The 25,545-nt window shown below is 39.9% G+C and overlaps 1 protein-coding gene across 1 annotated transcript in view; it reads right to left on the reverse strand.

Moving 5' to 3' along the window:
• The window catches only part of NAV3 (neuron navigator 3), a 350,115-nt gene that overhangs the window by 184,506 nt on the left and 140,064 nt on the right, over nt 1–25,545 (reverse strand). The window contains exons 7-8 of the mRNA XM_081083380.1: nt 22,916–23,055; nt 6,761–7,787 (exon numbers count right to left, since the gene is read on the reverse strand). Coding sequence (XP_080939506.1) covers nt 6,761–7,787; nt 22,916–23,055 — 1,167 coding nt within the window. The remainder of the gene's footprint in view (nt 1–6,760; nt 7,788–22,915; nt 23,056–25,545) is intronic.

Consider the following 25,545-nt stretch of genomic DNA (forward strand, 5'->3'; position numbering starts at 1 on the left):
TGTGTATGGGAGTTCTTTGTATTATTCTTGCAAAGTTCCTGTAGTTAAAATTTTTTCCCCAAGAAAAAGCAAAATGCAGAAAGAAGAAACAAACGGCAATGGCGTGATTAGGCGATCTGGCAGCGAACCTTGTAAGCCAAGTGCAGAAGGGCCCTTAATGAAGTTCCCCTGCTGAGAACCTGCCCACGCCCAGCAGTGCGACACAACAGGCCCTCTTCTAGACGTGCCTCTGTTGTCCAGCCTAAAAAATGTTGCTGTGCGAAGGCGTTAAAACTGCTGTCTGATGCACAGGTATACATCCAACCTAGCAAATTTAAGCTTCTAAAGCAAGCCTTCAATAAGCTTTTTGTGCTGATGATCAATTATGCCCAGTTCCCATAAAACCACAACTGCAGCATAATCTGCAGAAGCAGCTTCGGGGCTTACAAAAGCTCTCTCTGCATGGTTATATGCTCTACATTTCAACCTCTGTAAACTCACAGATCCTCCTACTCAATCTATTGGTTCTATAAATAAGCCAAACTTACAACCACATGGGTATCTTCAAATCTAAGATGTTGCATTCTTTGTCTTTTAGAAGAAAGTATAATTGTCAATTTCTCATTGTCACTTTCAGGCAAATTTGAAATCTCACAAAACCTTGTTACAACAAAAACCTCTTTTGAGAACCCATGAAGCTATATATAAGAAATATTATATATTTATAAAAAACACTCACCTATAAATTCAGGCTTTCTTGACCTAAATTTACAAATCGAATGTGTCTAAAAGGTCTCTGCTTATGTTTAATGAATGCATTTAAAAAGCTAGGTGATTTTCTTCTCTGTATAACATCGCCTTGCCTCATCTAAGGATTGGGCTTCTCTTTTCTTTTGCAAATTGCCCACACCCCTGGTTCTGCTCCCTTTGACTAACAGTGGTTCTCAACCTTCCGAATGCCGTGACCCTTTAATACAGTTCCTCATGTGGTGACCCCCAACCATAAAATTATTTTCATTGCTACTTCATAACTGTAATTTTGCTACTGTTATGAATCGTAATGTAAATATCTGATATGCAGGATGTATTTAGGCGACCCCTGTGAAAGGGTCGTTGGACCCCCAAAGGGGTCGCGACCCACAGGTTGAGAACTGCTGCTTTAGGAGTTTGCTTTCTGTCCAATGCATTGTTTTCTTGGCATTTACTACAAATGGTCAGAAAATAAAGACAAAGAATGTAGAGCTAAAAATAATTGAGTCCTCAATCTTGTTCATGGCTAGTTTGAAATTTTGTTAGGAGCTGCTAAAAAGATTGACGATTAGAAATAATGTACAGGTCTCTCTTTTCTCCCGAATTTTACTAATTCACTATATTACTGCACATATATTTGCAAGCACAAAGAATGTAGCTCTAAAGTAATGAACGAAAAGCAATGGAAGAAAAATGACTCGTGGAAATAACGTAGGTATTTTGTGGAAGGTCTGAAGAAGGTAGGATAATTTTTGAACTGCAGGCAAGAAAAACAAAGTTGAAAAATACAATATAAAGGGTAGACACCAAGAAATAGGAGGAACAGTTAAAAATAGGCTTTTTCGCCCCATTTTAACTATGTTCTTCTCCTTCCTCTTTATTTACTTCCTATAATTGAGACCTTTAATTCAACTCTTAAGAAAGAAACCTCCAACAGTCGGTAACTTTCTCCTTCATCTAGCCATTTAAGTGTGGTTTATACTACCTCGACCTCTCCCAGTTATAATCCATTTTACAGGTTGAAGACATAGTACTTTCCTCATCATGCTTCATACACATATTAACACACACAGAGACTCATGCATACTGAGAGGGCCAGATTATGCAGCTCTTTATAGGTCTTTGTAACACATTTGAGTTTCATATTTTAAGAGTTATAGACATCCAATAGATGGTCTCTATTGAAAATGACATCTACAAGTAATACTTTTATGTATGAAGAATGATATTGGAAAGGTCTACAAGGGGGAGTTGGAAGAGTCATTAGAAACTAGGTGAGCATTGGTAGTGACAATCTTGGACCAGGAAAGGGAGGTGGAAAGACAAAGAAACACTGATATAAGATATATTTTGAAGGAAGAGTCAAAGGTGAGAATTTTAAGAAAGAAACTTTTAATTCAATGAAAATTCTCACCTTTGACCTTAGTTATGTCTACTCATTAAGTGGTTAAAGATATACCAAATTCAAAACTACTTTTACTACATTTTAGTGATAAATGAGTTATAAAAATTTAATATAGAATATCCTTGCATTGCATAGGAAGTAGGACTAAAAAGATATCCATTAACTCCTAGAACCCAGCATTATATTTTTAGGATTCTGAACATTCAATTTGCAAGAATATATTAGGAGGAGTATATTAGAGTCCCAGAAGGAATAATTAATGACCTAGCATGACCTAGAAGTTGGCCAAGAAAAGGGGGAAAAAATCTGCATCAGCCATCAAACTTTTCTTTTTTTTAAGGTTATTTATTTTTAAAAATATATGCCTGGGGAGGGGTGGGAACTGGGTGGAGAAGGGCAAAATGGGGGAAATAGGGGACATCTATAACTGTCAATAATAATATATATATGTCCCTATGTATGCTTATTTTTATTTTTTTAAATATATTTTATTGATTTTTTACAGAGAGGAAGGGAGAGGGATAGAGAGTTAGAAACATCAATGAGAGAGAAACATCAATCAGTTGCCTTTTGCACACCCCCTACTGGGGATGGGCCCGCAACCAAGGTCCATGCCCCTGACCGGAATCGAACTTGGGACCCTTGAGTCCACAGGCTGACGTTCTATCCACTGAGCCAAACCAGTTAGGGCTGCTTAAAAAACATATATACTACTTATGGATGTTTATGTATTTCCCATTTTAAAGGAATTACTAGAGGCCCAGTGCATGAAAATTCATGCACTGGAGTGGGGTGGTCCCTCAACCTGGCCTTCCCCATCTCACAGTCTGGGAACCCTCAGGGGTGGAAGGCAACCCAGCGATCAGGGGAAGGTGATGCCCCATCACACCCTGCTGCTGCCACTGCCAGCAGCACAAGCCTCACCCTGCCCTGGTTACCTGAGCCTCAGGCAGCCCTGGGTAGCTGGGTAGCCTCCATCCGAAGCTTGCCTACACCTTGGGCTGGCCCTGGGCAGCTGGGCAGTTGGGCAGCTGCCATCCGAGGCTGGGGGACTGAGGGGACTGGGGGACTCTGGAGGCAGGCGCCCCAGCGGGGCTGAGGGGACTGGGCGCTGCCATCTTGTGGCTGTGGGCACTGCCACCTTTGAGGGCATAGTAGTCAATTAGCATATTCCCTCCTTATTGGCTGTGGGCACTGCCATCTTTTAGGGTGGGGCAGTCAATTAGCATATTCCCTCCTTTTTGGCTGTGGGTGCCACCATCTTTGCGATTAGCATATTCCCGCTTTATTAGATAGGATGTTTGTTTTTTTCTCTCTATTGATTAAGGTATTACATATAATTTTAAAAAATCTACCATCGACATTTTCCCAGCCAGAATTTCCCCCATAACAATACCTCTTATTTTTATAATGCAGAAAGAACTGATCAGCAAAGGAGGGCATGCTGTAGACTCAGGCAGATTTGGGTTCAAAGGTAAACTCCTAGCAGCCTTGTGACTTTAAGAGATTATCACTAATCTAACTTGAAATCTGTTTCTTCACCTCTATAGAGTGGGAATAACATTCCATTCTCATAGTTTCTGATAAAGTATAAATAAGAAAATACTCATAAAATGCACAAAAATTTGCCCTAGCCAGTTTGGGTCAGTGGATAGAGCGTCGGCCTGTGAACTGAAAGATCTCAGGTTTGATTCCGGTTAAGGGCACATGCCCGGGTTGTGGGCACGATCCCCAGTGGGGGACTTGCAGGAGGCAGCCGATCCATGGTTCTCTCTCATTATGGATATTTCTATCTCTCCCTGCCTCTTCCTTCCTCTCTGAAATCAATAAAAATATATTTAAAAAAAATAAATAAAATGCACAAAAATTTTGTAACAGAGACTTACATTAAGTAAGCACTCAGCAAGTGAGAATCTATACTAATAAAAAGGGTAATATGCTAATTAGACCAGACATCTTCCAGATGTCCTTTCAGACAAAGCTACGGTGGCGAGGGCCAAGGCAAAGGAGGTTAGGGGTGACCAGGCCAGCAGGGGAGGGCAGTTATGGGTGACCAGGCTGGCAGAGGAGAGCAGTTAGGGGTGACCAGGACAGCAGGGGAGGGCAGTTAGGGGCAATCTGGCAGGCAGGCAGAGGAAGTTAGGGGTAATCAGGCAGGTAGGCAGAGTGGTTAGGGCGATCAGGCAGGCAGGCAGATGAGCAGTTAGGAGCCAGAGGTCCTGGATTGCGAGGGGGATGTCCAACTGCTGGATCGGGCCTACACCAGCAGTCGGACATCCCCCAAAGGGTCCCAGATTGGAGAGGGTACAGGCCGGACTGAGGGCCTCCCCCTCACAAATTTCGTGCCCTGGGCCTCTAGACTATATATATATATATATATATATATATATATATATATACCTAGGCAGCCAAACAACTGTGAGCAGACGCTCAATGCACAGGCATGGGAACATGGAACAGACTGATGAATCTCAAAGGGAAGAGGGGAGGGGGAAGGGTGGGAAGAGATTGACCAAAGATCTCATATGCATACTAGAGGCCTGGTGCGTGGATTCGTGCACTAGTGGGGTCCCTCGGCCTGGCCTGTGGGGACTGGGCCAAAACTGGCAGTCTGACATCCCCCGAGGGGTCCTGGATTGCGAGAGGGCGAATCTGTGCCCCGGGTCCCTAGTATCATTATAAAACAGTAAATGATTATTATTTATCAAATGATTTTCAATTCCAAAGTCTGTCAGGGATTTTGCAGGAATGTCTTTTAATGGGGTTGGAGCAGTCAGAATTGAAAGAATATCAGGGGCTACATAATCCAAATGACATATTTTATTTTTAAGGGAAAATAAATCATTATACAGTGGAACCTCGGTTCTCCAACTTAATTCGTTCTGGAAGGGTGTTTGATAAGCAATTGAAAACAGAATAATTTTTTTTCCACTAGAAATAATGTAAATTGAATTAATCTGTTTCAGACTCCCAAATGATTCTCTATTTTAAACTTTCTTATGTACAGTACACATCTAATGTACTGTTTAACCTATAAGTACACACTTATTTTCTTAAATTATTTGAACAACCCCCTACTAGCCTTAAGGGAATCACTTTCAGCACTTATTCCAGGGGTTTCTTTCAGGAAGTCAGTATGCAGCATCTTCGCTTGTTCATATATCACTGCCTCCGAAATGCAGTCACTGGCTAACTAACTGCTTTTCCTTTATCCAAATCAACAACAGATTTTCTGCCTCTTCAATTGCCTGGGATCAAAAGTATTTCTCCTTTATTTGTTGCCTGAGAGTCTTTTGGCTCAACAATCAACAGAAACACTTTTTCTGTGAACAACTTGGTGAAAAACAGAATGGTTCCAGATGGGAGATGTTGGAGAAATGAGGTTTGCCTGTAATTATTTACTTTACTGAAAAACCCATACATTTAATAAATTTAATCAACTGTAAACTATACAACCATGACCCTGTCTGAACTGTAGCAGATGCCACTTCCTGTTCAGAAAATTTCTTTCCTGCTACTGAACTGCCGACCTGAGAAAAGGGCTGCCATTATTCCTCCCAAAGCTCTTTCCTCTCTGAAGGGACAGGGAATAAAAATAGAAACACGTTAGTGACTGACATATTTCTAATTGATTAAAACAAAGCTCGGAGCAATAGGCAAATGTGCTATTTTTATAACTGTATAGTAGAACACACATTTTAAAATATAACATATGATATAAATTTAATACACACACAATAAAATAAATAGTATGCATTTTTTTAAAAAAAAATAAAGTATAAATATAATAAATATAGGGTATCCCCAAAAATGTACATATACACTTTGAATAATTATAGAGGCAGTGTTTATTAAAATATATTTCATTTTCAAAATTGAGCTATCAGCTGTTAAAGTGTGTATATATTTTGGGGGGATACCTTGAATATAGGCCATTATTCTTTGCCTAGAAAGTCATGCCTAGGTGTGGGAAATTAATATAAATTCTATGTTGGGAAAACAATGCCTTATAAAGAATATATACTGAACATTTACAATGCGCCAGGATATATAGGAAACATTTTATATACATTATCTCTGCTATTCTCCCCAACCCCGTGAGGTAGATACTATTGTTCCTACTTGACAGCTGAAGAAAAAAAGACAGATTTAAGTAACTGTCCAAAGTCATACAGCTGGTCACAGGCAAAACTGGGCACTCAAACTACCTTTGTCTGATTCCAGAGCCTGCCCCTTTATGGTATACTCTCTCACAGTGAAAACAAACATATCTGTAAACTCTATAAAACTTAGAACTGTTTTTAAAAGACTAAGCATAAAAAATAAGTCTTATTAGTAGCAGCAATAGCAATAGAGAAAGTCATGCCCCTGGCCTCTGGTTTGCTTCTGACAACAAATTGGTTAACTTTTGAAGACCTCAAGTTCTGGAGGAGAGGGGATGGGAGGGGAGCACTAGAGCATAGTGAAGGTTGTACCTTGAAAAATTAAATTCTGGGTCTCTATCTTCAGAATGAAACACTGCTCCAAAATGACTATGTAAGACAGGACTCCAGTAACCTTTCTTATTGCACTGAGTGCACAGACCTGCAGATGTTTCCAGCTGTGGATGAATGGAGGCCAGCTTACCTGTAAATGAACGGAGCCACCGTGGCGGTGTTCGGGTGGCTGTGCTGCTGCTGCTGCTGAGGGAGCTGGACAGCACCATTTCCCGTGGTCTGCCCACTGCCCTGTGCCACTGACCCGGCACAGGAACCAGGGGGAGAAGCTTGGCCGGCCTCCCTTCCTTCCAGAGGAGCAGGGCAATTGGATGTGCTTGCTTTCTCGGTGATTACGGGCTTAGGTAAGGACTGGGAAGGGCTTCCCTTGGTAGTCCTGAATTTTTCAGACTCCTTGTTGGCTGTGCTGCCCGGTGAAATGGTCTGTTTTGCTGTTGGCACCTTGGAGCCCGGTTTTGGAATCCCACTGGAGGACGGGATTAAGCTTTCCTTCTTGGTGGCTGTCGTCTTGCTGCCCTTTGGGATCAAACTTGCAATTTTAGAAGTCTTTTTCGGAGCCGTCTCCGTCACCTGGTCCTTCTCATCCTTGACTGCTTTTTCAGCGCAAACTTTATTTTTGTCCCTGTTCTTGTCCTCCTTTTCCTTTGGCTGGAGCAAAGACTTTTTATTGCTGAGATTTTTGCTGCCAGCTTTTGGAGGGGCTAATTTAGGGGACGCTTTGGGGCTGCTATTGGTTGAGCCACCGCTATTCAGACCACTGTTGAAACCTTCCATTTCACCAGATTCAGAAAAGACATCGTCATCCTTCCCACCATCACTGGGTCCTGAACTGGGAGGCTGCGGGGGACGTAAAGCAGTCCTGGCATTGACCAGCTTAAATTTTTCTAGCATGGATTTCTGTCCCGAGGGAGCTGTTTTGACCCCTTCAGAGCCAGGGGGCTTCAGTCTGTCTGTAGGTGGTGTGGGAGAGGTGGCTGGGCTCGACTGCTTTACCGTCAGCATGGTGGAGGTGGCACTGTGCTTGACATTCATGGACTTGCTGCGCCAGGGCTTGGCACTCGGAGAAGGGATGGCAGAGGCAGGGGGCTGCCCAGCAGTGGTGGGGGGCTGCATGTTCCCATTTATACCTGAAGATGGCTGAGGTCCTTTGGAGGAATCTGGACATCAAGAGAAGTAGTACAGAAAAAGCTGATTAGATTTGGCCACTTCTACCATACCACTGCGTAATCCTAACTGCAGACACATAGAAGTATTTCTTCTGTAACTGAAGACAGACATGCCCTGTGGCATCAGGCACTTTTGTGATGTGGTTGTTTGCTTTATTTTAGCTTCTAAAACTACTTTGACCCAAATGGACTTTGCTAGGCAGAAATATCTAAAGATGAATAAAACACTATCCCTTCTCCTAAGTAATTCTGCATATTTTTAAAAATTATTGATGTAGCTCATAGCAGTAAACTGATATTCCATTTAGCCTTATAAAAATATGCCATATAGTGAATATTGAGAAATTGCTTAAACCTATAGGTAGCCTACCTTATTATTATCTGATTAAATATGCTTATGAATCATGATTTAGCTTTTTATTAATATTGTTTATTTTTATTTGTATAAAAAGCCTTTAAATGGGTCAAATAATCTTATATGGGTCAAATAATCTACTAAGACATATAAATATATATATATCCTATATAATAAAAGCCTAATATGCTAAGTGTCTGGTCAACCAATTGGCTGTTCAACCAATCAAAGTGGAATATGCTAATAATATGCTAAGGCCACTCAACTGCTCACCATGACGTACACTAACCACCAGGGGGCAGATTCTCCAACCAGTAGGTTAGTTTGCTGCTGGGGTGCGGCTGATCAGGACTGAGCGAGACAGGCCAAACATGCCCTGGAGTCCTCCCACAGTCCCTCCCCGGCTAGCCAACTTCCCATGTCTCTCCCCGTCCTGATCGTGCACCGGTGAGGTCCCTCGGCCTGGCCTGCATCCTCTCACAATCCGGGACCCCTTGGGGGATGTCAGAGAGCTCGTTTCAGCCTGATCCCTCAGGCCAGGCCGAGGGACCCTACTAGTGCATGAATTTGTGCACTGGGCCTCTAGTCTATCAATAATAACCTTAACTGTAAATGGATTAACTGTTCCAATCAAAAGACATACGGTAGCTAAAAGGATATGAAAACATGACCCAAATATATGCTGTCTATAAGAAACCCACCTCAGAACAAAAGAATCACACAGGATGAGAGTGAAGGGATGGAAAAAAAAATTTTTCCATGCAAATGGAAACAAAAAAAAGCGGTGTGGCAATATTCATATCTGACAAAATGGACTTCAAAATAAAGGCCATCACAAAAGACAATAAAGGTCACTATATATTACTAAAGGGATTGATCCAACAAGAGGATATAACCTTGGTAAACATATATGCACCCAATATAGGAGTGCCTAAATATATATAAAAAAAAAACGTCTGGAGGATGTTATAAGAGAGATCAACAATACAGTCATAGTAGTGGACTTTAATATTCCACTGATTTCCCTGAATAGATCTTCCAGAGAAAAAAATTAACAAGGAAACAGAGACTCTAAATGACACACTGGATCAGATGTTTTTGACATTTATAGAACATTTCACCCCAAAGCATCAGAATATACATTCTTCTCAAGTGCACATGGGTCTTTCTCAAAGATTGACCACATGTTAGGACACAAAACAAGTCTCTACAAGTTCAAGAAGATGTAAATCTTATCAAGCATCTTCTCAGATCACAATGGAATGAAATTAGAAATAAACTACAGTAAAAACACCCCAAAATATTCAAATACATGGAGGCTAAACAGCATGTTATTAAACATTGAATGGGTTACAGATATCAATAAATAAATAAAAAAACTTTCTAGAAACAAATGAAAATGAACACAGAACAACCCAAAACATACGGGACACAGTGAAAGCAGTCTAGAGGGAAGTTCATAGCACTATGGGCCTACAAAAATACAAGAAAAATTAATAATAAACTATATAACCCTAAACTTAAAGAATTAGAAAAAGAACAAGAAGATCTCAGCATAAGTAGAAGAAAGGAAATAATACAAATTAGAGCAGAAATAAATGACATAAAGACTAAAAAAACAAAAAACAAAAAAAAAATAAAACAATACAAAAGATCAATGAAACCAAGGGCTGGTTCTTTAAAAAGATAAATAAGATTGATAAACTGTTAGGCAGACTCACCAAGAAAAAAGAGAGAGGACCCACATATATAAAAGCAGAAAAGCAGAAACAAAAGTTTTAATTAACACGCTCTTATTTAAATAACACCCTCATAACACAAAAAAACCCTGAAACACAAAGAGGTTAAACAACCTGGCCAAAGTTATAAAATTTGTAAGGCATAAAACTGAGAACTGAATTCACCTTTGATTCCATGTTAATTCTATCAATGGCCATATTATGCTATTTTGCAAATGTATATGGATAAGTTTAATGGCTCATTAAATATAGTGTTACTAGGGGCCCGGTGCACAAAATTCATGCACTGGGTGTGTGTGTGGGGGGGGGGCGGGGGGAGGGAGAGTGTCCCTCAGCCCAGCCTGCCCCCTCTCACATACTGGGAGCCCTCAGGCATTGACCCCCATCACCCTCCGATCGCCTGATCGGCCCCTTGCCCAGGCCTGACGCCTCTGCCAGAGGTGTCAGGCTTGGACAGGGGACCCCCATCTCCCCCCGATCACTGGCTCTGGCCCCCGCCCAGGCCTGAGGCCTCTGGCCCAGGAATCATGCCTGGGCAGGGGACCCCCATCTCCCTCTGATCGCTTGCTCCACCCCCCACCCAAGCCTGATGCCTCTGACCCAGGCTTCAGGCCTGGGCAAGGGGACCATCATATCCCCCCAATCCACGGCTCCGCCCCCCACCCAGGCCTGATGCCTCGGCCAGAGGAGTTGACCCTCATCACCCTCCGATCACCAATCACCGGATAGGCCCCTTGACCAGGCCTGAGGACTCCGGCAGAGGTGTCAGGCCTGGGCAGGGGACCCCCAGCTCCCCGCGGTTGCAGGCTCCACCCCTGCCCAGGCCTAATGCCTCTGGCCTAGGCATCCGGCCCGGGCAGCGGGGACCTGCAGTGGCAGCGGGGGGCGCCGCGATTGTGGGCTTCGCTTTAGGCCCAGGCAAGGGACCCCTAGCTCCTGGGACTGCCAGCTTCGACCGTGCGATCATGGCTGGGGGGCAGGGCAAAGGCGGCCCTGGGGCCGCCTTTGCCCTGCCCCCCCAGCTCTTAGCTCCCCCCTGGGTTTCTGATCACTGTCAGTGGCAGGGGGCTTCTTCCTGCTTTCCCTTTCGCCTCCCTGCATTGTGCCTACATATGCAAATTAGCCGCCATCTTGTTGGCAGTTAACTGCCAATCTTAGTTGGCAGTTAATTTGCATATAGCCCTGATTAGCCAATGAAAACAGTATCGCCGTACGCCAGTTACCATTTTTCTCTTTTATTAGTGTAGATTCCTTAACTATAGAAAATAGTGATTATCAAAGTCATGTCTTTAGTTGAATTATATCAAGTGAACTCTCTTTCTTAATTGCCTTGATTCAACTGAAAACTAAGAACACCTCCAAACAGTGAATTTTCTTAACTTCATTGAATTGTGTACATGTTCATGACCTCACTGTTTTGTGAGTTTTGTCCAACATATATGCCTCTATTTTTCTATTAATTCCAGCAATATTGATCAATGCTATTCAGTTCCTACAATCTTTAGAATTTTAATCTATGCACACCATCTGTTAAAATTTACTGAGTGGCTAGTCTATGCAAGACAGTCTAAGACACCACATAATGTAGTCAGAGGAAAGAAAACAGACTTATACATGATGAAAGGTATATATTAAATATTAAATGACTAGGAAGTAGGAAAGAAAATGGTCAGAATCAGAGTTGCACCAGCAGTGTACAATATTTAATAAAGTCAAAACAGATGAGCTAAGGGTATTATGTAAGCATTTGAAGCAGGTGGAACTTTTATAGAATTATTTTAGGGAACTATGTGAAAATTTTGTTCTATTTATATTTAAAAATACATACATAGCCGAAACCGGTTTGGCTCAGTGGATGGAGCGTCGGCCTGCGGACTGAAAGGTCCCGGGTTCGATTCCGGTCAAGGGCATGTACCTGGGTTGCGGGCGCATCCCTGGTGGGGGATGTGCAGGAGGCAGCTGGTCGATGTTTCTCTCTCATTGATGTTTCTGACTCTCTATCTCTCTCCCTTCCTCTCTGTAAAAAATCAATAAAATATATTTTAAAAAAAAAATACATACATACATACATACATTGGGACGCAGAGTTGTAGAGAAACATTGCCCTCCACCCCCAATCAAAGCATAGTACGCTGTGAATATTGTTAAGGGAAAGATAATGGCATCATATTGAATTCATCCTCACTTTCTTACATGGCTCTCAAACGTTATTTGTAATATATTTTATTCTATAATGAAAATAATGTTAATAATTACTACAAATATAATAATGCTAACTGACATTTTATTGAAGGTTCTTCAACTGCATTATCTCACGTTAGTGTCCCAACAATCCCATGAGGTGGGAAGGGCTCCTATTTCTAATTCATATTTGTCGAAACAAAGCTTTGAGAGCCTAAGGAACTCATTCACCACTAGTGAGGAGTTTGTTGGGAGCTCAGATTTGAGCCCACATTGTGTGTCCCTAAAGCCCAAGCTCTATTACTCTTGCGGAGGAGTTAACATAGAGGCTCACATAGAGGTGCTCAATCTGTACTGTGCACACGAAACACCAGAGACCTCACTAAACGCCCACCACGTGATTCTGCAGGTCTGCAGTGGCTCTGAGATGCTACAATTGCTAAGGAGCTTCCAGATGCCACCAGTGCTCTGGTCACAGACCCTGTTCTGAGTAGCAACAGTTTAACAGACTCAGAAATCCTGGCAATTGCTTGTACTATCAGTTTCAAAGGCTTGTTTCTTATGGCAGTACCCAGACTGGCTAAATTTGCTAAATGTTCCATAGCTGTGTTGCATTAACTTTCTTCACTCTTTGAACATTCGAAACCTTTGCCAGTTCCACATTCACCTGGATGTTTGGCAATTTATGGCGAGGGATTACAGAAAACAAAAAGCGGCCCATCAGGTTTCCCTAATGTCCTTTATTTCATCATTTTAGTCACATATTTAGCATGCGTCATGCATGTTTATGCAACTGGATTAAGAAGTCAGGAGAACTCCTACCCTGGCATATCTGGGAACTTTGGTGGCAATGCAAGGAAAGGGTGGAAAAAATAGTCAAGGTGCTTTTGAAAAGTGCTGACATTAGCTAGATAGACTGCGATCAGCGCTCAAGTACAGAAGAGGAATTCCAATATAACTGCACTGAAAACGGAGACAGGAGGGACTACAAATTAGAACATCCACCATCACGGTCACAGCAACAGCTTTAAAATTATTCTCAGATGAGTACACACGTATAAGACACTTCTCTAAGCTCAACTGAAATCTGTCCCCAGCCTGTCTCTATATAGCAGCAATGAGGAGCTTCAAGTTTCATTAAGAGGGCAAATCATAAGCTGCTGTGCATCAGGAGGGCATTGGAATAATGAGTCTCTCCAGACTCCTCTCAGTGAAGGTTGCATAACAACCCTAGCTGAAATGACAGCATCTACAGCTCCTACAGAGTGGGTGTCACCACAAATTCTAGTCTCTGTGCCATTTATATAGTCAACTAGAAGCCCGGTGCACAAAAATTTGTGCACGCGTGGGGGTGGGGAGAGGATCCTCTCAGTCCGGCCTGTGCCCTCTCGCAGTCTGGGACCCCTCAGGGGATGTCTACTTGCTGGTTTATGCCCACTCCCCGGGGTATTGGGCCTAAGCTGGCAGTCAGACATCCCTCTGGCAGCCCGGGAGCCCTCAGGGGATGTCCACTTGCCAGCAGGGAGCAGGCCTAAGCTGCAGTCGGACATCCTGCATTGAGCGTCTGTCCCCCCCCCCCGGTGGTCAGTGTGTGTCATAGTGACCAGTCATTCCCAGTCGTTCTGTTGTTAGGTTCAGTTTGCATATTACCATTTTGTTATATAGGATAGAGGCCTGGTGCACGGGTGGGTTCTGGCTGGTTTGCCCTGAAGGGTGTCCCAGATCAGGGTGGGGGTCCCGCTGGGGTGCCTGGCCAGCCTGGGTGAGGGGCTGAGGACCATTTTCAGACTGGCCACACCCCTTCAGTGTGAGGGTCCCCACTGGAGTGCCTGGCCAGCCTGGGTGAGGGCTGATGGCTGTTTGCAGGCTGGCCACAGCCCCTTCAGGGTGAGGGTCCCTGCTGGGGTGCCTGGCCAGCCTGGGTGAGGGGCTGATGGCTGTTTTCAGGCTGGCCACAGTCCCTTCAGGGTGGGGGGTCCTGCGGGGGTGCCTGGCCAGTGTAGGTGAGTGGCTGATGGCTGTTTGCAGGCTTCCCATGGCCCCCAGCCACCCAAGCTCCCAGTGGAGGCTGGCTGTAAGCAGGTATCTGGGATTTATTTATCTTCTATAATTGAAACATTGTTGCCTTGAGCAGAGGCCACAGCCAGCCAGGGCAGGCTGGAAGTTTGGCTTCCTCCATCGCCGGGGCAGCCAAGCCTCCTGCTTGCTCCAACTCCGTGACTGCTGGCCACCATCTTGGTTTGGTTAATTTGCATATAGTCACTCTGATTGGCTGGTGGGCGTGGCTTGGAGCATAGCAAAGGTGTGGTCAATTTGCATGTTTCTCTTTTATTAGATTAGATATTGAGTCCCTGGTCAAACTGAGATATTTCTGAATGTTAATAACTCAGCTTTTGACTGTGAATGAGTTGCTATCTAGCTATGGGGAAAAGAACAGATGCCTAATGTACTTATGTAAAGGCATTTCTGCAATTGATTTTATCTTGCATTTTCAGGGCCTATTTGTGCCTACAGCACTGTTTCTTGCCTCTGGCCTTCAAGGAAAAATTTCTTCCACTCCTTTCCTCTCTTTTCCTTCCCCTTCTTCTCCCATTTCCATATCTGCTATCACCAACTCCACTACAGACAAATAATGTAATTCATCAATTGCCTGCTTTTTCCAAGTACTCTCATACATGGTATCAGATTTAAAGATCATCATATATGGTATCTCATTGAAAGCCATAATAATCTGCATTATATTCATGATTTCTCCTGTTAGAAATAAGAAAACTGAAGCTTGGAAAGACACACCAACTTGTTCCAATTCATACAGATAGCAAAATTTAGAAAAAAAAATGAAAATTGGGACTCATCTGACTCCAAAATTTGGAGGCTTTTGACTCTCTCTTCTTTCCATGTTTGTTGTATGTCCAGAAATTCTTCTGGGACAGATCTCCAGAAGGCCACATGTTGGGCACAACAGTGAAGTTAACTGGGTAACTTGTGAAGTGTGGCTTTCTTCCTCAATGAGCAGTGTATAAATGAGGAGAACATCATAAAGATACTGTCTACTCAGTGAAATATATGTAGGTGGCCAAAGTAGGTTTCAGTTGTAATACAAATGACAATACAATGATTAATAAATAATAACAGAAGAATAAACACTGTTTTGCTTACTCATACCTGTAAACCTACTTTTGCCCACACCGATATATTATATCCTTGGGCATCCTGCTTGTGCCTTCCTTCAGAATTGATATAAGAATAGATTTTATTTTCATATGATTTATTGACTTGAGAGAGGGGTGGAAGGGAGAGGGGGATGGAGAGAAACATCGACGAGAGAGAAACACTGAACATGCGCCCGCACAAGGAATCGGACTGGTGGCCTCTTGCTCATATATCTACAATCAATCACTGAGCCATGCCAACTGGGCAAGAATATATTTTAATTCACGCTTAGAAAACATCTAAATTCTAAAACATTACATTCTAAATTCTAAAAATCCCAGAGTTCATTTTTAATGATCTCATGTTGCAAAACAATAACACTGATGACCTGGGGAAAATGCCAATGTAGTTCTAAAATTAGTACATGGAGGTAAATGTGGAGGCCACAATAGGCATATGGGAAATATATATATATATATATATATAGTTTTTTTAGTTGATAGTATTACAGATATCTCCCATTTTCCCTTCCTTTCCTCCTCATCTAGGAGATTTCTCTGTGGAACTTTAGTTTGCTCTAGAGCAGTGGTTCTCAACCTTCCTAAAGTTGCGACCTTTTAATACAGTTCTTCATGTTGTGGTGACCCCCAACCATAAAATTATTTTCGTTGCTACTTCATAACTGTAATTTTGCTACTGTTATGAATCGTAATGTAAATATCTGATATGCAGGATGTATTTAGGCGAACCCTGTGAAAAGGTCGTTCAACCCCCAAAGGCGTCACGTCCCACTGGTTGTGAACTGCTGCTCTAGAGCCCAGCTCGATGTGCCAACAGTGTTATTAGCCTCAGAAAGGATACAGGGAACATACTCAACTATCTCCTCTTCCTCACTGAATAGTGTATTACTTAAATGGAAGCAAACCAGCTTTCAACCCAAATGGTAACAAAAGTAAAAACCATGTGGATGACAACAGCAGGATTCTTTTGAAAGGATTCACTGTGCAGCAGCATTGCACTCAGTGATATATTTGTCTCCTGCTAAATTTAGGACAATTTAAGCATCACAGGACACTGTGAAAGGGAGAAAATCATTAATCAATGTGGCCATAGCAATTAGTTTGGCAAATAATACATTTAGACTCTCATTTCATAATACACACCAAAATACCTTTGAACATTTTAAAAAGTAAAAACAAAAAAGTAGCATTCAAATCCAAATATATATACATACTATAACCTGCTGGCCCCTTGTTCACCTCACCAAACTCTCTTCCATAAATGATTGCTTGTGCAGTGCCTCCATCATCAATTTTATGACTCAGCAAAAACATGGATCCTAGGGGCCCTGTGCATTCGGCACATGCTTACTTTGTACCACTCCCAATGTTAGAGTGCCACTTGGTGGAGTATTGTAAAATTTAGGGAAGCTTCCATTCACCAGCCAGTTTTAAAAAAGTATGCTATTTCTGTATAGGCATGTATAATATGTATACACCTCACTCTGAGCATTTATACATGAGCAAACAACATATGCTCCCGTGTCTATTTAACCATAGCACCTGATATATGTACCTAATTATGTTGCCTCATGAAAATCCCAAAGAGTAAGTTGAAATTATCATGTAAACATTATTTTTCAGGCTTATTTAAGTATTAAGAAAATAAAAGTCATGGCGAAATACATAATTAAATAATCAGTGAAGGAATATAAATAAAATATATCTGCATTGCCTTGAAAAGGAAATAAAACAGTTCATTGATCTCACAGTCATTACAGAGTGATTGAAAACATCAACAACCCACAAGTCAACAAACAACAAGTGCTGGTGAGGATGAGGAGCCAAGGGAAGGCTCATGCATTGTATGTGGGAATGCAGACTGGTGTACATGGGAAAACAGTAAGGAGTGTCCTCAAATAATAAAAAAAATGGAACTGTTTTATGACCCAGTGATTCCACTTCTGGGTGTATATCTGAAGAAACCCAAAACACTAATTCCAAAAATTATATGCACCCCTATGTTTATTGCAGAATTATTTACAACAGGCAAGTTATGGCAGCAACTCAAGTGCCCATCAATAGATGAGTGGATAACAAAGCTGTGGTACATATATACAAAGGAATATTACTCAGCCACAGAAAAGAACGGAATCTTACCATTTACAACAGCGTGGATGAACCTAGAGGATACTATGCTGAGTGAAATAAGTCATCAGTCAGAGAAAGACAAAAGCCATATAATTTTGCTTATATGTGGAGTCTAGAGAACAAAATAAATGAACAAACAAAACAGAAACAGATTCACAGATGCAGAGAAAAGTCTGATGGCTGGAGAAAATGGGTGAAAAATGTGAAGGAATTAAAAAGTACAAATTGGTAGTTACAAAATAGTCATGGGGATGTAAAGTACAGAATAGGGAATAGGCAATATGTTGTAATAATTATATATGGTACCAGATAGGTACTGGAAATATCGGGGGGGGGCACTTTATGAAATATATGAATGTCTAACTACTATGCTGTACACCTAAAACTAAAACAAAATAATATCGAATGTAAACTGTAATTTAAAAATAAAATTTACCCCTGGCCAGTTGGTTGAGTGTCATCCTGTTTTGAAATGCCAGTGGAATTTCCGGTCAGGTCACATGCCCGGATTGCAGGCTTGATTCCCAGTAAGGGTTGTGCAGGAGGCAGCCGATCAATGAATCACTCTCACAACAGTGTTTATCTCTCTCCCTCTCTCACTAAAAATCAATTAAAAATAAAATTAAATTAAAAAAAGTACTTCCTAAATTAGTTAATCTCGGGGGTGAAGGGGTGTCAAAGGATTTACATTCCCTTAAAAGAAAAATGGAAAAAATACTTAAGAACTAGATATCTGCCCTAACTGGTTTGGCTCAGTGGATAGAGCGTCGGCCTGTGGACTGAAAGGCCCCCGGTTCGATTCTGGTCAAGGGCATGTACCTTGGTTGCGGGCACATCCCCGGTGGGAGGTGTGCAGGAAGCAGCTGATTGATGTTTCTCTCTCATCAATGTTTCTAACTTTCTATACCTCTCCCTTCCTCTCTGTAAAATAATCAATAAAAATATATTTTTTTTAAAAAAAGAACTAGATATCTATGTTTATAGCAGTCAAAATTCCATGGCTAATCAACATTCACATTAAACCTTATAGTTTTCAAAAGTTTAGTTGAAAATGTTGCTAAATTCTTAGTATGGATCCTATTAGATGTATGTTGTGTCAATGAAAGTAAACACTTCCACCCAGAAGATACTACATCAGGACCCAGGAGAAGACGGGATGTGTGGTCTTCAGTCAATGCACAGGTACAACGTACATGTCACATGGGAGAAACAAGGAAAAGATGGCAGCATGCCCTCTGGTGCTAGGGTATGTCTCCTAGCAACATGGAAAAATAACTCTCTGCTAACAAACTGTGAAATAATAAGTGTTTACAGATCATCATTTAGAAACTAAATTCCAGATAGAGCTAGGAATATTAACATTCCCAATAATTCCAAGCTGTTTAAACTTTTTCATACTTATCCAGATTTTATCAAACAAGAATGATTTCTTATAATAATTTACTTCAGGAACATAAAGTGTATGTCCAAATGAATCAGGGCATCATTTTCTTAAGATCCCTGATTCCCAGTGAACAAATATTTGATGTTTCTTTAAAGCATATATCTGTCTAGGGTACTCTTGTCAGGTACATGGGCAAAGTGATAAATGCTGGTGTCAGGACATATTACTTATTCATTGTTAGTTTCTAAATGGCAGGTCACCAAGAGAATAAATTTGGACTCTCAAAAGAAATGATTTTTCTAGAAACAATGCTATCTTTTTTTCACCACTTGTTTTGAGAAAAAATTTTCCCATTTCAACAGACTGGTGAGAGGACATTGCCTTCTATTACAGCATTTCTGTTTCAGCCTTCTCTTCTAGTGATAATCTATGGCAGGGGTCCTCAAATTACAGCCCGTGGGCCACATGCAAATACAAATATTGTATTTGTTCCCATTTTGTTTTGTTTTGTTTTTACTTCAAAATAAGATATATGCAGTGTGCATAGGAATTTGTTCATAGTTTTTTTTTAAACCATAGTCCAGCCCTCCAACGGTCTGAGGGACAGTGAACTGGCCCCCTGTTTAAAAAGTTTGAGGACCCCTGATCTATGGCCATGTTCACTGATATTTAATTCATTTAGTGAAACACTGAAATGAACATTATTATTAAAGTAATGTGGGATATATCTTTTGAAGTGCAGTTTATGATTTTCTATGATTTCCTTTCATTAGATGTCACACAATTTGCAAATAAGCTATTTTACAATCCCATATATGTGAAAAGCTACTGTACTTTCAACAGGGAAATGGAATTGTTTTAATTGTGAATAAACCTTTACTGTCATATATAATAAAAGGCTAATATGCAAATTGACCGAACAGTGGACCAACTGGTCACTATGATGCACACTGACCACCAGGGGGAAGACACTCAACACAGGCGCTACCCCCTGGTGGTCAGTGTGCTCCCACAGGGGGAGCGCTGCTCAGCCAGAAGCCAGGCTCATGGCTGGCAAGCGCAGTAGCGGTGGCAGGAACCTCTCCCACCTCCGCGGCAGTGCTAAGGATGTCCAACTGATGGCTTAGGCCCACTGCCTCAGGGAGCGGGCCTAAGCCGTCAGTTGGACACCCCCCAAGGGCTCCTGGACTGTGAGAGAGTGCAGGCTGGGCTGAGGGACCCACCCCCTGAAGTGCTTGAATTTTGTGCACTGAGCCTCTAGTCTATTATAAATTCTAGAGATTCTTCAATACATTCATATCACTCATCAACTAAGACTTGTAAAAGAAGGAAGAAAGTATATTTATACTTACAAGTATTTAGGGAGCACATGAGAGTTTAATTTGGTTAATCCTTTAGAAAAATTTCCTAATTTATTAATTTTAAGAGTTATAATTTCTAAGAATTTAAAGGAATAGCAATTAGAATTAGAATACTAAAGTTAGTACTGTCTGAATCCTGTCATTATAATACCATAACATTTGAAAATTCTTATTTAATTTTAATCTCATTTAGTTATGGCCAGGATATGTATGCAAATTAGCTTTGACAGAGATCAACTTGTCAGCAGATGGAATCTTGTATTGTTATATAAGTTATGCCACCACTACAAATCTTCATGTCAAAAAGGTTAAATAAGATATTCATACCAAAAAAATATGCCACTGGAATAGTGTAAAGAACAAATTATAAATAGTTTCATATGAAATGTTTATTATTGTTTTATTTGCTCTCATAATTTCTGTTTTTGAAATATAAAATATCATGACACACATATTAATTTAGAAACATTGATATTGGATATTGGATAAATTGACATAAATTTGTAACTCCTTATTTACAGAAAATGCCATGTAGCATGTAAAACAAATTCCAGATAGATATGTTATATCGTATTATACAATTTATACTAAAGTTATTATTGGCAACTTTTGGGCATTTAATGACTATTTGAGGTATTGTAAATATTTGTGAATGTGAGATCACACACATTAAATATTTTGGAGTTTTTAGTTAGTTGAAATTAAAAGTAATGGCTAACTCGCCATGAAAACTTTTTTTTTTTTGCTCTAGTTTTGGACCTAAGGGTATCTGCTTTTCATGGTCAAGAACCTTAAAATGTATGTCATCTGTCTCCACCTTGTGGTTACTGTAAGTATTGCTATTTTCTAATTTAGCACTGCTTCCTAAATATACTTGAGCGATTGAGAGACTATGGAAATATATGACTGCTTGCCTACCCTTGGATTTTTACTTTTAAACAACAGACATTTTTTAAAAATTATTTCACACAACAGGAAAATTCAGATACATTATGATATCAAAGTGTTAGGTCATCTAAAGCATTTCTAGGTCTCTTTGTCAATGTTGTTAGTAATTGCCTGAAAAATACCATATAATTGTAGTATCACATAGCTAAATTGGATACTTAAGCAGCCTGTTCAGGACAACTCCATATATGTTTAGTTTCCCTTAGAATTTCACATTACATACAGACTCTGCATGACACTTTCCAGGGAAGCCTCAAAACGAGGGAAATGTTTTTCTGATAAGAAATTGTTCTCCTTTTTCTCCCCCATGAAAAAGAGAAGTCGTAGGTAATACATCTTAGGTTCTTCAATCAATGGTTTATTCTATATCTTGAAGACAAACACCTAACTTCCAAATACCCATTATTTTCTTATTTTTCCATTAGGTTAAAAAACTGGAGCTATTTCAGAATCAAAACACATTGCTTTGCCCTAACTGGTTTGGCTCAGTGGATAGAGCATTGGCCTGCAGACTGAAAGGTCCTGGGTTTGATTCTAGTCAAGGGCACATGCCCAGGTTGGGGGCTCGATCCCCAGTAGGGGGCGTTCAGGAGGCAGCCGATCAATGATTCTCTCTCATCATTGATGTTTCTCTCTCTCTCTCTCTCTCTCTCTCTCTCTCTCTCTCTCTCTCTCCCTCTCTCCCTCTCTAAAATCAATAAAAACAAACAAAAACACATTGCTTTCAGGAATTTATGGTCTGTCCAGTTTTGTATTAATGATGGGAAATTCTCACAAAAGTACTTAATTCCTAGTCAACTTGTCTGAGTAAGAGAAAGCTGCCTAATCAAATCATCTAGGAAACAACTTGAAATGTAATCTGAGCAAAAAGTTTCTCCCTGGTTAAATTAGTTAAACGAAATTTGCCAACTGTTACATTAACTAAACATATTTGTCACTTTTGAGTTTCATGTCTTGTTGCGTGTAGAGTTCTATATTGTGAAGAGAAGTTTAAGTTCTACTGATGTGAAAAAGCTACTTCAAAATCCAGCAGAATGCCGTAGTCCCTCACACAGTCACATTGCTTACAATAGTATAGGATCTTGATTTTTCTCATGATTTAGGTGTAAACTACATACTTGCTTGCTTGTACCCATGCTCCACGGTGAGATGCATCAAGCCAGCACCTCTTTAAATGCACATTATGGACATTGCAGAAAACTGTGCATCATACAGTTAACATATAACCTCACGTTAGCACAGACTTCCACTGTGTTCTTTCTTGCTGATTACTTTGAGTTTTAATATTTCTATTATGCATTCTTTCAAGAAAATAAAATAAACATGAATAATTTGTTTCTTTACAAGTTTCAAAGATTAAATACCCATCATAATTATCCCTCAAATGTTTATGCTCCAACCTTAATTGCCCAAAACACTATGGTACTTATTTATGTTAACTAAAGCTAAGGATTCAGATAATTTAATATAGATGTATGATTGCAGGATACATGTTCATAAAACATGAGAAGACAAAAGAAAATGCTATTTATATGCCTCCAGGAGAAACTATTTGAGAAAGAGATCTTACTCTGTATACAATTAACCACTAAAACATACATGAGTCTGTATCTTTAAAATGATCTTCAGATAAGAAAAGCCCTGAAGAAAGCTGGAATTCAGGAGTGGCAGTTAGAAAACACAGGAAACTTCACTGGTAACATTTCCATTCCAAAAGCTGTAACACTGCTCAAATGTCGCATTTAGTATGTAATTTAGGATACACATATGTTCAACTAATGTCATCATGCTGTAACGATACGTGTAAGTTAGACTGACGCCATCATGCGGTAACAGGCTGACACTTACCCTTTTCATTGCCGTTTGCATACGTTGGAGGCTTGTTTTTGTCAATGCTGTTAAAGCTCTGACTTCTCCTATTTAAGTTAGAGGCTCCCTGGGCCTTGCTGCTGCTGCCCGCGGCGGGCACCCTAGAAGGTCCTGGAAGCCTGAAATAGTACAAGAAAAACGACATCGTTACTGTACATTCTGAAAAGCTGTGGAGCAGGAGGTTCTGAGCAGGGAAGTGTTCATAGGAAAATCACAACATATGACGTTCTAAAATCTACGCAGCAGAGAATGTTGTTTTAAGTGATAAATAAATAGCTAAGGTGTGAGAATCTTCAGAAAAAAATCTTGTTTCACTTTTCAATAAATATAGCTCCAAAGTATATTAATAATATAGAGCAATTAGAAATCAAGTCACCTTTAACTGAAAGAAACCATACTTACCATATTCTGATGAATAAACATTTGACTTAAAAGTACTGTAACAATTACATAAAAAGTGAGGGAAATAATAACACTTTATTATGTTCTCAGGGCATTAACCAGCTACCTGTAGTTGTTTAAGCTGTTCTTATCACTGTATAGATATTTGTTTTTATCTCCAGTAGCTGTATCCTAAATCAACTTGTACATCAATAACAAGAAGAATGAAGTTACTGAACCAACTGCGAAGAGCAACTACTTATTGAACACTTAAGCAAGCTGGCTACTCTAAAAGCCTGAGTTCTGAGCAAGGTCATGAGTCCATTCATTTCTGACCAATCTCATTGTCATAAAAACTTTCATTCTCTTGCCAAAAGTAAGCACCTCACAAGTGTAGCCAACTGATCATAGAGGCACTATAACAAGAAAGACACAGGTCTCAGCAGGAGGAAATCTCTGTTCACAGAGAGACAATTTAAAATACACCTACACTGACAGTAGCTTCGGCTATTCTTTGTCTATGAGGGACAGGGCATTATGAAATATGTGCAGAATGTCTTGAAATTAGAGGAAGTTTGACAGAAAGTTATAATCTTCAGTTATTGTATTTGGACTATAAATATCAGTTTGGATCTTTTCTTTTACTGTTTAAATGATTTCTATATTAAAATTTTAAGTATCAAAATTTTTTCGTGAATTGTGCTTAAAATGTACAATTACTATATTTTATACTACTAACATATCTTGTACATATAATAAAATTGATCCACATAAATTAAAAACTAGAAATTAAGAACTAGTACTGGCATTCTGAGATATATTTAAATACATGATAGTAAAGGTTGCTATCCACTTGGTAGTGTTTGCTGCCACCATGTGAATGCCACTGTGTACTGCTGTGATAATTTCCTTTTTAAAAGAAAAAAAAAAAAACAACACAAAAATAACCCAGAACTTATAAAACATCACTACATTTTTTTACTGGTATCTTTTATAAAATGTCTAAAATAATGTTTATATCTGTTATATTGGTGCCTAATATATCACAATTTCACAACCAGTTGTGACAATATTCACATTTTAAATCAATTTACAATATTACTTAATATATTATTTCCATAGATGATTAGGAAATTGAATGCTTACATAATGTAAACACTTTTTAAAACAGTACCGGGCATTGCAAAATGGAATGAACATCAGAAAAACACAAATAGCAGCTTAAAAACATAAGTCTTGATTTCTTGGAATAGTTAATAGTTTCAAAATGCTGATTGTATTTTGGAGTTTAAATATGTGGCTAATAAAGATCTCATCAACTATTTTGCTAATGAGAGGTTGTGTCATACACAAAATTAGAATTTTTTCCAAATGATTAAAGCAATTAAATTTTTGCTCAAATTGAATAACAGACATTATAAGTAAAAGCACAATAACCACAGACACAGGGATTCTGAGAATTAGTGATTGCCTTCCGCAGAAAGGACTCAACTAATTAATTTGGCCAAATGTCCCAATCATAATAAATCTGAAAACTATTCCTGTAGACCCAGTCATTGATTTTAAAAGTTCTTTCCAAACTCACATGCATAAACAAACTTTGCCATCAAACTTGCCCTGCTGGCAATAAAAGTTCATCTGTTTCTAGAAAGCAATTAAAATGCATTTTAATCTTTACTGTGACCCATGAAGCCAAGTAAAACAAATTAAAAAATCCATTTTCTCTTCTCATTACCCTCATTTGACAAGCAGGCAGAGCTCCAGATCATTCCTCAAAGTAATAAAAAGAGAAATGAGGATAAAGCTAAAAAAAGGAAGAAATCGAGATGTTCTATTAAATCAAAGTCCATAAAATATATTTAATATGCATCAGTCTTGGAATGGTAATAAAAATGCTGATGTACGTGACAGCTCACTGTTCGATTTATAACATCTCTTCTAATTTTCATTAAATACCCTTTTAATTTGTCTCTCCAGAATAATTGTAATTATTATGGAAATGAACATAACTTAAAAAACTGAGGTGAGGGGCAAAGCATATACCTCAAGTCAAGGTATCATAAGCAGTCCCTGTGGTCAAACACTGTGCACCATGATTCATTATCACAGCAGTGACCAGTAACCCACCCCTGAGATACTTCCCAGCAAATGAGAGGCATACATAATCACATAATGATCAGGGTACAAGACACATCTGGTGTGGCTTCGCTCAGCTGTTCCACGCTACC

Source organism: Myotis nattereri (genome assembly GCF_964212035.1).
Source record: "Myotis nattereri genome assembly, chromosome: 2".
In the NCBI taxonomy this organism is placed as follows: Eukaryota; Metazoa; Chordata; class Mammalia; order Chiroptera; family Vespertilionidae; genus Myotis; species Myotis nattereri.